We start from the raw sequence: 15,115 nt of genomic DNA, 5'->3' as shown, positions 1-15,115 counted from the left end.
ATTGAATAAGAGAAGACAGCACTTCGAAATGATGATTTTCTTGATTTGTGATCAGCTCATGAAGCACCCACTTATTGAGCTTTTTCACCTTTCCAGTTTGCTTCAAATGCCAAACGACCATAGAATGGTCATTAGCAGTTCCTGGGCCAAATGTGTTGTTGATGTTGCAAGTTGTCTCCACTGCTTTATGACCCATTTTGAACTCGAATAAGAAAATCACTCAAATTTGCTTTTTGTCTAACATCATTTCTCATAGTCTAAAATAAATATAAATAAACAGCAAGTAATGTCATTAGCAAAAAACATAAAAGCAAGAAATGTGCATTAAAATGATATATAACATAACCACATTTATTTAGAATGTATTCCAATATCAAATGGCAAATTTCAACAATGCAAAAATTTCAATTACTTTTGCACTCACCTAATATATTATCTTTGGGGACACTTACCTATTTCTGTCTTTTAATTTAAATTGAGTTTCAGAGTATTAATATACTGTTTCTCTCCCTGCCCATAGCATGTAGTACAGGGCATGGCTCATGGTTAGTGCTCAGTAAGTATCCTTTGAATCATATGTAGAACTTTTAAACCACCTTTGGTAGGGATATTTTAATGATTTCACAAAATAGTAACCAGTTGAGAGACTTGTATTTTTGCTATTTCCAGATGATTGGCTCTTGGAGTTAGGAAATATATCAATTCCTTAATCAAAATATTTGTTATTTCTAGACAGTTTTCTGATATATACTCATGGTCAGTTACTCATTTTGGGGTCTCATAGAATGTAAGCTGCAGCCTGATGGAGCTCATATGTTATCTTTCCTTATACAGCTTCATATTTTCTTTTGCAGGCTTTGCACTCAGCAGGGGTTAAGTAAATATTGGAGGTTTCTTCAGGGTCAGTTTTTGTCATTAATGTTTTCAGTTAAACCTTTTATTTTGAAAAAGTTTCAAACTTACAAAAAAAAAAAAACCAGTTGTAAAGGTGATGCAGTGATCTCTAGAAATCCTTCACCTATCCTGATTCAACCATTGTTGACATGCTATTCTTCTTGTTGTTGAGTAACTAAGTTGTGTATGACTTTTTGTGACCCCATGGACTGTACCACGCCAGGCTTCCCTATCCCTCACTGTCTTCTGGAGTTTGCCCAAGTTCGTGTCCATTGAATCAGTGGTGCCATGCAACCATCTCATCTTCTGCTGCCCTCTTCTCCTTCTGCCTTCAGTCTTTCTCAGCACCAGAGGCTTTTCCAGTGAGTCAGCTCTTTGCATTAGGTGGGCAAAGTATCGGAGCTTCAGCTTCAGCAAAACTCCTTCCAGTGAGTATTCAAGGTTGATTTCCTTTAGGATTGACTGGTTGGATCTCCTTGCATCCCAGGGAACTCTCAAGAGTCTTCTCCAGCACCATAGTTCCAAAGCATCAATTCTTGGGTGCTCTACCTTCCTTACTGTCCAACTCTCACATCCATGCATGACTACTGGGAAGACCTTAGCTTTGACTATATGGACCTTTGTTGGCAAAGTGATGTCTTTGCTTTTTAATACACTGTCTAGGTTTGTCATAGCTTTCCTTCCAAGAAGCAAGTGTCTTCTAATTTCATGGCTGCAGTCACCATCCACAGTGATTTTAGAGCCCAAGAAGAGGAAATCTGTCACTGCTTCCACTTTTTCCCCTTCTATTTGAAGCAATGAGACCTTGAAGTGAAGGGATCAGATGCTGTGATCTTAGTGTTTTTAATATTGGGTTTTAAGCCAGGTTTTTCACTCTTCTCTTTTACCCTCATCAAGAGGCTCTTTACTTCCTCTTTGCTTTCTGCCATTAGAGTGGTATCATCTGTTGTTGACATGAAAGTGAAAGTGAAGTCGCTCAATCATGTCCGACTCTTTGCGACCCCATGGACTGTAGCCTACCAGGCTTCTCTGTCCATGGGATTTTCCAGGCAAGAATACTGGAGTGGGTTGCCATTTCCTTCTCCAGGAAATCTTACCAACCTAGGGATTGAACCCGGGTCTCCCGCATTGTTGACAGTCATCATTATATTTTAATGAATCCATTTTCTCTTTACTGTTAACTTATTCCTTATACCTTTTTGTCATCTTTGTTTTAGTCATTGCACTAAGGGTTTATGATACTCGTTTTTAATGGATCACAGTCTACCTTCAAACAGTATTAAACCATTTTACATGTAGTATAAGAGTATACAGGCTATACTTCCATTTCTTTCTCTTGTGTCTTGTCTAATCCTTGTTATTTATTCTTCATACTCTATACATCCTACAATATGTTACTGTTTTTGCTTAGACCGTCACTTATCTTTTAATGAGATTAAGAAAATGAAAAAAGTTACCCATATTTTTACCATTTTCAGTGCTTTTTATTTCTTTGTGTTGATCCAGATTTCCCTTAAGGACCTGACTTTCACATTTCTTGTCGTACAGGTTTTCTGGCAACAAATTCTCAGCTTTTCTTCATCTGTCAGTGTCATTGTTTCGCCTTCATTTTAGGGATGTGCTATCATTGGGTGTAAAATTCTAGGTTTAGCCATTTATCTTCCTCGGCCCTTTAAAAATACCACACCATCTTCTCGTTTGCATAGATGAGAACTCTGTTATTATTCTTAACTGTTTTCCTGTGGGATGTAAGGTTTCTTTCTTCTCTGACTGCCTTTAAAATTTTACTTTGTTTTTCAGCACTTTGACTATTAATATGGTGTAACTTTCCTTTTATATTTTCTACTTCAGTCAATCAGTCAGTGAAGTCACTCAGTCATGTCAGACTCTTTGCAACCCCATGGACTGTAGCCCACCAGGCTCCTCCATCCTTGGGATTTTTCCAGGCAAGAGTACTGGAGTGGGTTGCCATTTCCTTCTCCAGGGGATCTTCCCAACCCAGGGATCGAACCCTGGTCTCCGCATTGCAGGCAGACATTTTACCATCTGAGCCACCAGGGAACTACTTGGAGTTCTCTAAATTAATTTTGGGAAGTTTGGGGCCATTATCTCTTCAAATACTTTTTCTACTCATTACTTCTTTCGGGATTCCAGTTGCAAATATGTTAGTCTGTATTGTCCCACAGCTCTAAAAGCCACCATTCTATTTTTTCACTCATTTTTTCTTTGTGTTTCCATTTAATCATTACTGTTGACTTTTTTCCAGTTTACTTATTCTTTCCAGTTTACTTATTCTTTCTTCTACTGTATCCAGTCTGCTGATTCACCCTTCAGAGGAATTCATCTTTCATCTCTGTGCTGAACATTTATTAAGTGTAAACCTTATTTTCTACTAGATCTTCTAATATATTAAAATTTATTTCAGTGTCTCTATCTGATAAGTTCCAATATGTGCACCATCTCTAAGTTTGAGTCTGTTGCTATTTTTCTCTCTTGATAGTGGTTTTTATCATTTTGAAAAATGTTTCTTGTGATTTTTTTGATTTAGTGTTACACAGTGATTATAGATGAAGTGTAGAACCTTAGATATTTATACTCAGAACTCATACCCCTTTCCTGGTAATTAGGATGAGTCAGTCTAGTTTGCTGAGCTAAGTCTGGGGTGGTGGTTATCGTTACATTGGTGTACCACTGACCTCAAGTTCCTCTCGCAGCGGGTTGGTGCCACTTGTTTTTGCCGTGAAGCCGTCAGCGTTGGAGGGTTTTGTGGTTGCTCCTGTCTGTGCCACCCTTCGCTGGCAGCTTGCCCTGTGTGCTTATATAGGGTCTCTCACCATATTCCTGCCCCCTCCCAGGGGCAGACTGCTCGCTCTTGTTGTTTGAGGTAAGGTTTAGGTGCTGGAAGGAGTTTTGCAGTTTTCCTGTTTGAACCTCAGTCTTAGGCCAGTTCTGTTACCTGAGCCCCAAGGGCAGAGCTTTCTCAGTGATTCTGTCACTTCCCCACTGCCTCTGCCTCAGTGCAGGGTTTAGAATGCAGGAGATTCTTGTCTGTGGCAGCTGAGCTTTGCTTTGTATCAGTAGGGGAGGGGGAGGGGAGCAGGCGGAGGGTGTGGGGGGTGAGCGGTTTCCCCACCTGTCTGCCAGTGCCAGGAGACATCTGGATCATATCAGCGTAGAATCTGGCCTGAGTGGGCTCTCTGTCCCTCCTCCAGTGTTTAGCTTGCCTCTGCCTCACTCTGGTAAAGGAGGACGTGTGTTTCCTGCTCTTTCCAGCAGCAGCTAACCTGTGCCTGCTGTCACTGCAGGGCCTGCATATGGGAGGCTATCCTATCCCTTCTCAGCAGCAGACTGCTTTTGCTACCTGTCAGGGTTGATCTATGACATGGATGGATTTCTTGCTCCTTCCCCAGTAGTTATCATCGCCTTGTGCTCCTGCAGGCCTGAAATATGGATGGACTTGTCTTGGTTCCCCTGCTCTAGCCTCAAGTCTTGGAGCAGGTACTATGCACCTGGGCCACCTATGGGCCTTTCTCAAATCTGCCCTGTTCACACTGTTTTTCGTGATCATCTCATGAGGTACAGGACCATGAAAAGAATTGAGTGGGTGCAGAATCCACTTGTGCCTAGGCCTCTTGGAGTTCTGAATTGGCATATTTGGCCCTAGAAGAGTTTGTTAAAATCTCAGTTGTTTACAGCAACATTTCTTTCTTTCTTTTTTTTTTTTTCTATTTTGGTCATGCTGCACAGCATATGGGACCTTAGTTTCCCAACCAGGGATCGAACCAACACCCTCTGCAGTGGAAGCACAGTGTCTTAACCACTGGACCACCAGGGAAGTCCCAGCAACATCTCTGTTTGCTGTGCTCTGTCAAAGGTGATGAGAAGTGGTTCGTGTGTCCCATTTCCTCAAAGGGGCTTGTCATCCTGTGAAGTTTAGAGTCCTAACCACTGCACCACCAGAGAAGTCCACATCATGACATCTTCATTAATCTTTGCAGCTTGCTTGTTTTGGAAAATAGGAAATAACTCAAAGCATAAGGACGTAGTTGGCCTTTTTTTTTCAATAGCGGGGCAGTTCAGTGCTGGGGTAACTGTCGTTGGTAGCCCTAAGGCACAGACAGAGGGAGATTATCACATGGAATAGGAAAGAGGGGGTTGGAAAACTGATCCTTTAGAGATAGGATGATATCTGTCTCTTTAGAGATAGAGTGTGAGAGGCAAACGAGTGCTTTTAATCCGAAGTCCTAAAATACTCTATTATCCAAAACCTTACAAGCCTATATTCTATTTATTGTTCTTAAATACCAAGGCCCCAAAATGATTTGCTTTTAATCATTATAAAATCCATTTATCTTTCATTACTTTCTTTTCCATTTGTCTCAATTGAAAGTAGCAAGTTAATTGCCTAGTTTTCTAAAATAATGTGCAGAGTTCTCCTTTTGGTTATAGCTGATTAGCTGCTTTTGGGCTAACAGTCCTGCAAATACCAACGATAAACTCAGGACAACATATTTTAAGAAAAAGCTATCAAAAAACACTGGTGAGCAACCAAAAGCAGACAGAAACCAGTACTTGTAAGAAGGAACTATCACTGGGTGAATTGCCATTTCTTATGGCATTTAACTTCAGGTCATGCCCAGTTTGTTACTGTGAAGGGTAACTAAAATTTAGATGTAGACCCCCAGTCGTGGCTTGAAGAGTTTGGAGTTTGACTCCAGTCAAGTTAAATGCCTGCTGAAATAGTCAATAACCTTTGGAGGAATGTGACAGAATCCAGAATTTGGCTGGCTTAAAAAACTAGATGACACAGTTTGGAGCATTTGTACTAACTGAAAAATGAGGAAGAACATCCAGAAAAAATGATCCAGAGAGGAGTATGAGCTGTCTAAATCTTGCATATGGACAAACTCTGGGCAGGATTGAACAGAGGTTTTAGTTTTCATTCCCCAACAGGGGAAACAAGAGTTTGGAGTTTGACTGCAGTCAAGGTAAATGCCTACTAAAATAGGCAATAATCTTTGTAGGAATGTGGTAGAATCCAGATTTTCTACAACATATTATTTACAATGACAAGAATATAATCCAGAGTTTCTAGACATGCTCAAGGGAAAAGACCACTCTTTGAGATTGACCCGAGGTGACCCGTATGTTGAATTTAGTTCACAAGGATTTTAAAGCACCTATCATGACAATACTCAAGGAAGTAGAGAAACATAGATTATATAATGAATGAACAAATATGAAATCTCAGAAAGTCTCATCATTTTTTATAATGAACAAATAGACTATAAAAAATGGGAATGTAGACCTGAGAAGTGCTATATACGAAATAAAACATTTTACCAAATAGGCTTAATAGCAGATTGGAGCTAACAAAAGGAAGCTTAGTGAACTTGCAGATAGATTAATAGGTATTATTCAGTCTGTAGATCAAAGAGGAAAATGACCCAAAGTAAAATGAATGGAGGCTCAGGGACCTCCGAGATAAAATAAAAATGTCTAATATATGTTTATTGGCAATTCCAGAAGGAGAGTAACGGGAGAATAGTACAGAAAAGTATTTGGATAAATATTGGCCAAAATTGGTGAAAGGCCTAAAATTATCAATTCAAAGTGAAAGAAAGTGAAAATTGCTTAGTTGTGCCCGACTCATTTCGACCCCATAGACTGTACAGTCCATGGAATTCTCCACGTCACAATACTGGAGTGAGTTGTCTTTCCCTTCTCCAGGGGAATCTTCCCAATCCAGGAGTTGAACCCAGATCTGCCACATTGCACGCGGATTCTTGACCAGCTGAGCCACCAGGGAAGCGAAGCTTAGCAAATCCACACATGATCAATACAAAAAAAAAAATCACATGAGGGCTCATTATATTCAGACTGCTGAAAGCCAAAGATAAAAAGAAAATCTTGAAAATAACCAGAAGTAAAACAGCTGGGCCCTATAAAAACGACTACTGAAGATAAAAAAAAAAAAAACACTATCAACTCTAAATTCTGTATCATTAAAGCTACTTAAAAGATATAGATGAAATAAAGATGAGCTTTTTTGATAAACAAAAACTAAGAATTTAGTATCAGCAGACCTATGCTACAAGGACCTCTAAAGGAAATTCATCAGGTTAAAGGGTAATGATACCAGATGGAAACTCAGATCTTTGGGAGATAGTAACTGTGTGAGGATACAAGGATTAGTCTTTTTTCCCCTTATCTTTTAAAATATACGTGACTTTTTCAAGCAAAAACTATAACACTGTGTTGTAGAGCTCCTTAAAGCGGCAGGAATGGAGTGTGGTAAATGGTTCTTATATTACATGTGAAGGGGTTACAACATTAACTCAAGTAAACTAGTTAAGGATATATATTGTAAGTAATTCCTACAACAGTCTCTTAAAATATAGTGCAAAGAGGTATATTAAAAACCCATAGATAAAATAAAATGAAATTCTAAAAAAAGTTTTGGTAGGCCCAAAAGAAGTCACTGAGAGAGGAATAGAGACACAATCAGAAAACTTGGAGGGAAAAAAAAAAAGAAACTTGGGTCTGGAGAGGGCGGCTAATAAGATAGTAGCTCTAAATTTAGTCACATCAGTAATTAAGTGTAAATGTAAATTCTTATTGAAAGATAGAGATTTTCTGTGTGTATATGTATATTAAGACCCAACTACATAATGAGGGAGATGCTTCAAATATAAAAGACAAGAGTTGAAAGTAAATGTGTAGGAGAAACTATACTATGTAAAAAGTAAATATATGGAATTCCATGAAGGTTCAGTGGTTAGGACTTGGTGCTTTCATTCCCTGGGCCCAGGTTTGACCCCTAGTCATGGAATTCTGATCCTTAAAGCCATGTGGTATGGCCAAAAAAAGACCAGTAACTATAATAAGATGGGCTATATTGATATCAGATGAAAACTGTTACCAAAGAATATTACTAGAGATAAAAGTATTTTGTAGTGTTGAAAGGATCATTAGGAACTCTGTTTATAACCAATAACAGATTCAAAATATATGTCGCAAACATTAATAGAATCAAAAGAAAAATTCGAATTCATAGTCATTGTTGTGTATATTAAACATCTTCTCTCATTAATTATTAGAACTAAATAAACATCATATATGGTTTCATTTCACATAGATAAGCATATCAAAATAGTTTCATTATTTTATCTCTAAAATAAAATAAAAGTAATGTGCAATTTCTTTACTGAACACTAGAGGGCAGAGTAGTTACAATACTTGCAAAAATGGATCTGTGCATTGAATACAGTGAAATATGCCATATTTTACTATGTGAACACACCTTTTTTTCCTTCATTGATTTTAGAGCCAACAAAATGAACGGTGGTGATTAGTGTAATACATAGGCACACCGCAGTATAGTATCATAATACTTTGTACATGTTTGATAAACATTAAATAAATTTTTGTTGGATGAATGTAACGTGGGGCTTTAGAGTTACATTTGTTTTTGAATTTTAAAACAAAAATTATTTTAAAATCTAATTATAAAAATACCACTTTTCCTCAGTAGCGGTAGTTCTCAGACTTCTTGTTTTAAGATCCCTTTACTCCTTTAAAAATTATTGAGGACCCCAAAGAACTTTTGTTTATGATATTCATATCTATTGATGTTTACCCTTCAGAAATTAAAATTGAAAAATTGAAAGAATTTTTTAAATTAATAAAAATATAAATTTACTGTATATTATAAATAATAATATTTTCATGAAAAATATGTTTTCTAAAACAAAACATAGTGAATAAGTGGCATTGTTTCACATGTTGGCAGATATCTTTAATGTGTGGCTTTGCAGATGACAACTATATTCTGATATCCCCTTCTGTTTTTAATCTTATGCACTTGTGAAAGAATGAGATTTTTAGAAAGGCAGGCAGCATCTTAATATTACTGTGAAAAAGTTTTGATCTTGGACCACTGAAAGAGTCTTGAGCTGTGGGGGAGCCCCTCAACCATACTTTGAAACTCCCTGACTTATAAAATAGAATAAAGAAAAAATGAAACTCTTTATTAGTTACAGTGTGTGGCCTGAGCCATGGAGATACAGTTCCCTCCTTATTGGTGGGCTGTTTCAGTTCAGTCGCTCAGTCGTGTCCAACTCTTTGTGACCCCATGAATCACAGCACGCCAGGCCTCCCTGTCCATCACCAACTCCCGGAGTTTACTCAAACTCATGCCCATCGAGTCGGTGATGCCATCCAGTAATCTCATCCTCTGTCGTCCCCTGCTCCTCCTGCCTCCAATACCTCCCAGCATCAAGGTCTTTTCCAGTGAGTCAACTCTTCGCACGAGGTGGCCACAGTATTGGCCAAAGTTTCAGCAGGCCATGGGATTTTTCAGGCACGAATACTGGACTGGGTTGCCATTTACTCCTCCAGGGGATTTTCCTGACCCGGGAATTGGACCCAAGTCTCTTGCACTGCCTGCAGTGGCAGGCAGGTCCTTTACTGCTGAGCCACTTGGGAATCCCATGGTGCAAATAGAATACAGTAAAGCATGAAGGAAAAGCATCAAGCTAGGTTCTTTGTGGCTGTTTTCTTCTGCCACAGTCAGGAGTCCAAGTTTTAGTTGGTAGGAAATGCTTTTGAGGAAAAAAAAAAATGGAAAGCATTAAGAGGGAAGAAGAAAAGAGGGAAGAGTCTCTGAACCAGAGGAGATGCACCTGTCGCATTTTGGGACAGGTTTGAAAGTCATAATTAGCAAAGCACTAACACTGCCGAATGTGGTTGGATCTAACATTTCTTGGGCTTTAATTCCACACAGTGAGGGGTTTTATAAGCATTCCTAGTTTTGTCCATTTGAAGGGGATGAGAAGTTCTTCAGGTCTGGAGTCCATCAAAAAGGATGGTAGGTTATGAGAGGATGAGGGTCGATCTGAAGCACTGGGAGGCAGTCGAGAACACATGTGGGAGAACGCAGGGCCCTCTGTGCAGATTGGGGCAGCTGTTAAACTGCCTGGTCATCTCTCTGCTATCGCTGAAACACATGGAGTTCCATCAGAAGGTTAGATGACTGTGTGTTATAGATTTCATGTTCCTGAGAAACACTAGAACTCTGAATGTTTGGAATGCATTCTCTGTCTTTAAAAACCTGTTGGGAATAACTCTTAGTCTAATCATTACTTCAGACATTTGTGGTCCGTGGGACTTTGGAGCATTAAACAGTAGCAAAAATTCCTTCTAAATTGGCTGGGAAAGGTTTATGGGGAAGGAGAGAGGAGGGTGCTCCACCAGTTTTTTTTCCCCCATTTTCTTGACTTACTTGGAGGACTGCTGAAAGAGAGATTTTGTGGATTTACCTCTTTTTGTTGCCTAAATTGCCTTTAAGTAATTTTATAAAGCAATTCAGACTGGCTGGTTATTTTCCAAAATTAAATTGGTGGGGAAACTGCAGGTACCTTTCTTGGGTTTGAAATTTAACTACTTTCCTTCCAAGGTGATTATATAGGATGAACATCTTAAATTATCTGAGTTTATTTAAATTAGTGGAAGTCATTACATAAAGAAGGATTAGCCCTGGAAATAAGAAAACCAGTTGTTCTCCATGCACTCTTGAGGTGTCTTGAAAGGCTAGATTTGTCTACTATCTAGTTTTCAAATAAAGAATTAAAAGAAGTTCACTTCCTTGGGAATACTATTCAGTGAGCTCTTCTCTATTTGTTGCTTCCTATTCTTCCTTCTTCTTAAAAGATAAAAATGTTACCAGAAGGTGCACTCCTTCCAGGGTCCAAGAGTGGACTCTTGTGTAACACCTGGGAATGAATTGTCCAAGGAGACACATGTACTAACAAAGCAAAAGACGTTACTGGAAAGGGGAGCCTGGGTGGGAGAGCAGCAGGGTGAGAGGACCCAGGAGAACTGCTCTGCCGTGTGGCTCACAGGCTCAGGGTTTATGATAATAAGGTTAGTTTTCCAAGTTGTCTCTGGCCAATCATCTTACTTGTGCCTGTGATCGCATCTCCCAGTCAAGATGGTTTCCAGTGCAAGGGTTTCTGGAAGGTTGGCAGGACATATTATGGGTGGGTGTCTCCTTACCCATTATGCCCTCTCCTGAATTCTTCCAGCTGGCAGTAACTTGTCAGTTCTGGGTTCCATGTGAGATAACACTCAAGCGGTTATTATCCTGCCTGGCCATGGCTGGAATGTTTCTGTCAGTGGTTCCCTGACAAAAATATAGTTAAATATGTGAACAGATGAAATAACTATTTGGGGAAGATGAAACAATTCTTAAGATCTAAACAGTAATCTTGGTCCCGTGAACAAGTGCTTTCACAGAGTGTGCCTCCGGGGCCCAGTCCCCATCTCTCGTCCTTGACTGAGATGATCGATTTATGGATGGCAGCTCCATTCTTTTCCATCAGATTCTGCTGCCAGGGCAGCAAGGATGCTGTGATAATATGAGAGAGAGGTGGGGGGAGAGGGGTGGAAGAAGAGAGAACTTCTAAAGCATTAAATTCAGTGTTTCGTGATTTTTTTGCATGTTGGGAGGCAGTTCTCTTATAGGTCTTTTGCACATCTGCACATCTTGCAAGCCAAGGCATGGACTCTGTCTTGTTCTAGCTACCTTTTCAGAAATGTTTGCGTGGTGGTCATCCTTCAGTGGTACAGCTAGTGTCTCCTTCTAGAGCAAAGAAGAGATTTGTTTACTGTTCAGTATAAACAGAGATCATGTCTCCCTCCAGAACAAAGGGCAGGTGTATTTACTGCCCCTTATAAAAGGTTCAGGGCTTCCTGTGCTCAAGGTTCCTTTTCCATCATGCAACACATTGAGTGTACAGCTGCTACCTGGCCCTCTTCACATAGCTCTGTGGGAACTGGGGTTTGGGAAACTTATGTAGACGCTGAATTTTCTCGTTGCCGCTGCTGGTGTAAGTACTCGGCTCTCCTTTGTCTCTAACCTGGGGTCTTGTTTCTTCTGCCAGGACCCGTGAAACCAACAGCCTGACTTGTTAGCTTGCAAGTGTGGTGAAGTCTCAGGCCATTTTATATCCTTAGTACTCCTACGTGGGATGTATTTGGGAAATTTATTGAAACATCTACTTTGTACAGTTTGTAAGAAGTTCATTTAGGGTATTATTTCTCCTTATTTGATGTAGGCTTTGTTTATAATGTCAGCCCGTACATGGAGTATCATCCTGGTGGAGAAGATGAACTTATGAGAGCAGCAGGATCAGATGGTACTGACCTTTTTGATCAGGTAAGGTGCTGAAAGTAATCTTTCTATCCCAGTGGGACCACACTCAGGTTCAGTAGTGTGGCAGTGGTAGGGAGAAAGAAAACCATGGCATAAATTTCAGATGTGTTGTCTTGAATTTTGAAGTGTGGAAAGATGCTCATAAATAGCAACTGCTCATTTAATTTGCCCTTGAATTATTTTACTAACATTTTAGAGTTTCTCTCAGATCTGTATCTGAGAGTCTACACAGAAGTGTTCACTGCCTTCTCTGTTGGCAACTGTTCCCTCAGTTTTTATCAGTTTTGATCATTGATTGACTAATGGGGGCAGTAACTGTTAGAGGAAACAGGTCACTTAGCTTCTTGGCTCTTAGTCTTTTCTTGTTTGGGATTGTTACATAATCAGCCTGTTTTGCTCAGCTCAATCTGTATGTTATGTAGAAAGATCATTAATGAATAGGAAACATTTTTCCTATAGTGATAGCAGAGGTTCTGTATATATCAAAAGATATTTAAATGAGTCACTTTTTCCCCTTATATGTATTTAAAAGAGTGATTATTTCTTATACTATTTAAAAATTATGTAGTATGCGATAACTACTATCAATTGGCTGAATTGTTATTTTGAAACAACTATCTTGATAGGAATAGAAATTTGCCTTCGTCTTAACAAATGCTTTATTTTGTATTTTAGTGATGATTAATAACCACATTGTTAGTAAATAAAGTTCACGTAGTACTGGCCTTTACCAGTTGAGATACCTGAACCAGTCGAGTTATTTTTAGAGTTGCCTTCTGAACAGATTAAATTTAATTTCTGTTCCTCTTATCTTCTTATCCATTTGGAGATTTATTTTTTCACCAGGCTACCAGAAATACAGTTTGTTTTGTATTTTAATGTACTTACACGCATCTGCTTAAATAGCTGAATATCATTTGCTATTAATGTTTTGACTGGTTTGGAGAAAAGTCATTTTTGCTCATCAGTGATATTAGGATTCTCCTTGGAAGGCTCTTATTGGAAATTTAAGGTAAATTCCCATTGTAATTTGGTATTGGTCGTCTGCTAGCAATGCAAGTGAAATAGAAAAGTTTGGGAACATTTGCCAGAAAGATTTATCTACCAGATTCTCTCCTGTGTGTCAACTGGAAAAAACAAAAAAAGAACAGTGTGAGAATTGTGGTTAAGTTTTATTGGTGGCGAAATGAAAACTGTAGCCTGGGGACAGCGTTTCAGAGAGCTCTGAGAAGCTGCTCCAATGGGGTTAGCGGGGAGGTCGTGTGATTTAGTGAAGTGGGGTTAGTGCAGTCAGGCTCAGATTTTGGCAGAGGCTTGCTGCTAGTCACAAAGAGCGGATGTCACTCTCAGTGATTTCAGTGCTTTTCTAAGTGTGAGAAGATGTAGGAGTCTGGGCTCATAAAATCTCCTCTTGAAAATGTCCAACTCTCTGAAGGCCTTTTTTGCCAGTTTTTACCAGAACACAGAGTGTCTCATTCTTGATCTGTGCCCTGAATTCATTTCAGGGTATGTTGAAGGTCAGTGGCTGCAGGGGCTAGTGACCTCATGTTTGTAGAGGCAGATGGTAAGACACAGTTTTTAGTTGGCTCCTGTAACCTCTTGATGCTGAATGTACTCTTCCATAGATGAATTTCCAGTAACATCTAGTCCTGTTTATATTCTTAGTGTCATGTGATTGTAAGGATCTTATTTAAGCTTGTTTGGGAGGAAGTCATAAGAAGTGTGATACTGTTGAGTTCTTCAGCAGTTTCTACAATCCTTTTGTTGACGGGAGAAAAAAAAAAGCACAACCTGAAAGTTGAGAATTTTGTTTTATTCGGGCATTACTGAGAACTATAGTCCAGAAGCGACCTGTCAGATAACTTTGAGAAGCTATTCCTAAAGAGGTAAGGGAGAAACCAGGATTTATAGGAATTTTTGCTGGAAAAAAAGAAAAACATCAATTGAATATCAAAAGATTATTACTAATCACAAAAAGAAAACCTCTCAAGTTAATGATTTTAGTGTTTTTCTATTTGTAGGAAGATCAATTACTCCTTTGATGTCCCCTTAATTCTCTAGAGCCAATATCCTCTTTTTCTCCGTCCTGGCCCCTGGGTGGGTGGTGATGGTTTAGTCACTAAGTCATGTCTGACTCTCTTGCTACTCCTATGGACTGTAGCCCACCAGGCTCCTCTGTGCATGGGATCCCCCAGGCAATACTGGACTGGGCTGCCATCTCCTTCTCCAGGGGATCTTCCCAGCCCAGGTCTCCTGTATTTCACATGGATTCTTTACCAGCTGAGTGACCAGAGGAGCCTGAATTCCCCTTAGGGCGCCCCATAGCAGGCAGCTGTCGTGGTTGATGGCTTTATGGCTACAAGATCCTTGTTTATTTAAATGGCAGGCTGCATTCTCTGTCCACACCAGTTACCAGATTGCTGCATTCCCCTTGGCTTTAATAAGACCACTGATGTTTGTTTGTGACTTTTCCTTACCACAAAAGGAAACTAACTCCTTGTATCTTTAATATCTAGTATTTGAGTTGTACAGAGAGTGTTAAGTGATCTCTTTGCTGTCACACTTCTGTCTAGTTTTTTTCTCACTTCTGATTACTTGTTTAGTATCTCCAGTTGTCGGACGGACAATGTGCTAACCTGCTGACACTGGAGCTCAGTGCACCCTCAGATAACATCAGCTCATAGTCTTCTTCCCTTTTTTCCCTCCTCTGTTTCTTGTTTCTTGAAATGAGAACTTGAAACCACTTGGGTAATCTTTGCCTTCTCTCATTGTGTTACTGAATCGGTCGCCTGGACTTGTGCCCAAGTCTCAGCCTAGGCCGAGACCCCTTGTCTCAACCAGGGGGTTTATTTTTTTTACTTGGATTCGTACAACCAATGACAAAACCAGTGTTGAGACTGGAACAGCACAAGCTTTATTCAGTGGTCAAAGGTTGGAGAAGCAAGAACTGGTTCGCAGATCAATTTCTCAACCCTGCTCAGACTGAGACACCACATATATATATAG

At 39.5% G+C, this 15,115-nt stretch overlaps 1 protein-coding gene across 3 annotated transcripts in view; it reads left to right on the top strand.

The window, feature by feature from the left end:
• The window catches only part of CYB5R4 (cytochrome b5 reductase 4), a 98,802-nt gene that overhangs the window by 17,805 nt on the left and 65,882 nt on the right, over positions 1 to 15,115 (top strand). For all 3 annotated transcript variants that reach the window (XM_070464462.1, XM_070464461.1, XM_070464460.1), the window contains exon 3: positions 12,012 to 12,112. In XM_070464462.1, coding sequence (XP_070320563.1) covers positions 12,012 to 12,112 — 101 coding nt within the window. The remainder of the gene's footprint in view (positions 1 to 12,011; positions 12,113 to 15,115) is intronic.

The sequence above is a fragment of the Odocoileus virginianus genome, unplaced genomic scaffold (assembly GCF_023699985.2).
Source record: "Odocoileus virginianus isolate 20LAN1187 ecotype Illinois unplaced genomic scaffold, Ovbor_1.2 Unplaced_Contig_24, whole genome shotgun sequence".
Classification (NCBI taxonomy): Eukaryota; Metazoa; Chordata; class Mammalia; order Artiodactyla; family Cervidae; genus Odocoileus; species Odocoileus virginianus.
This window is presented reverse-complemented; position numbering and strand designations above follow the sequence as displayed.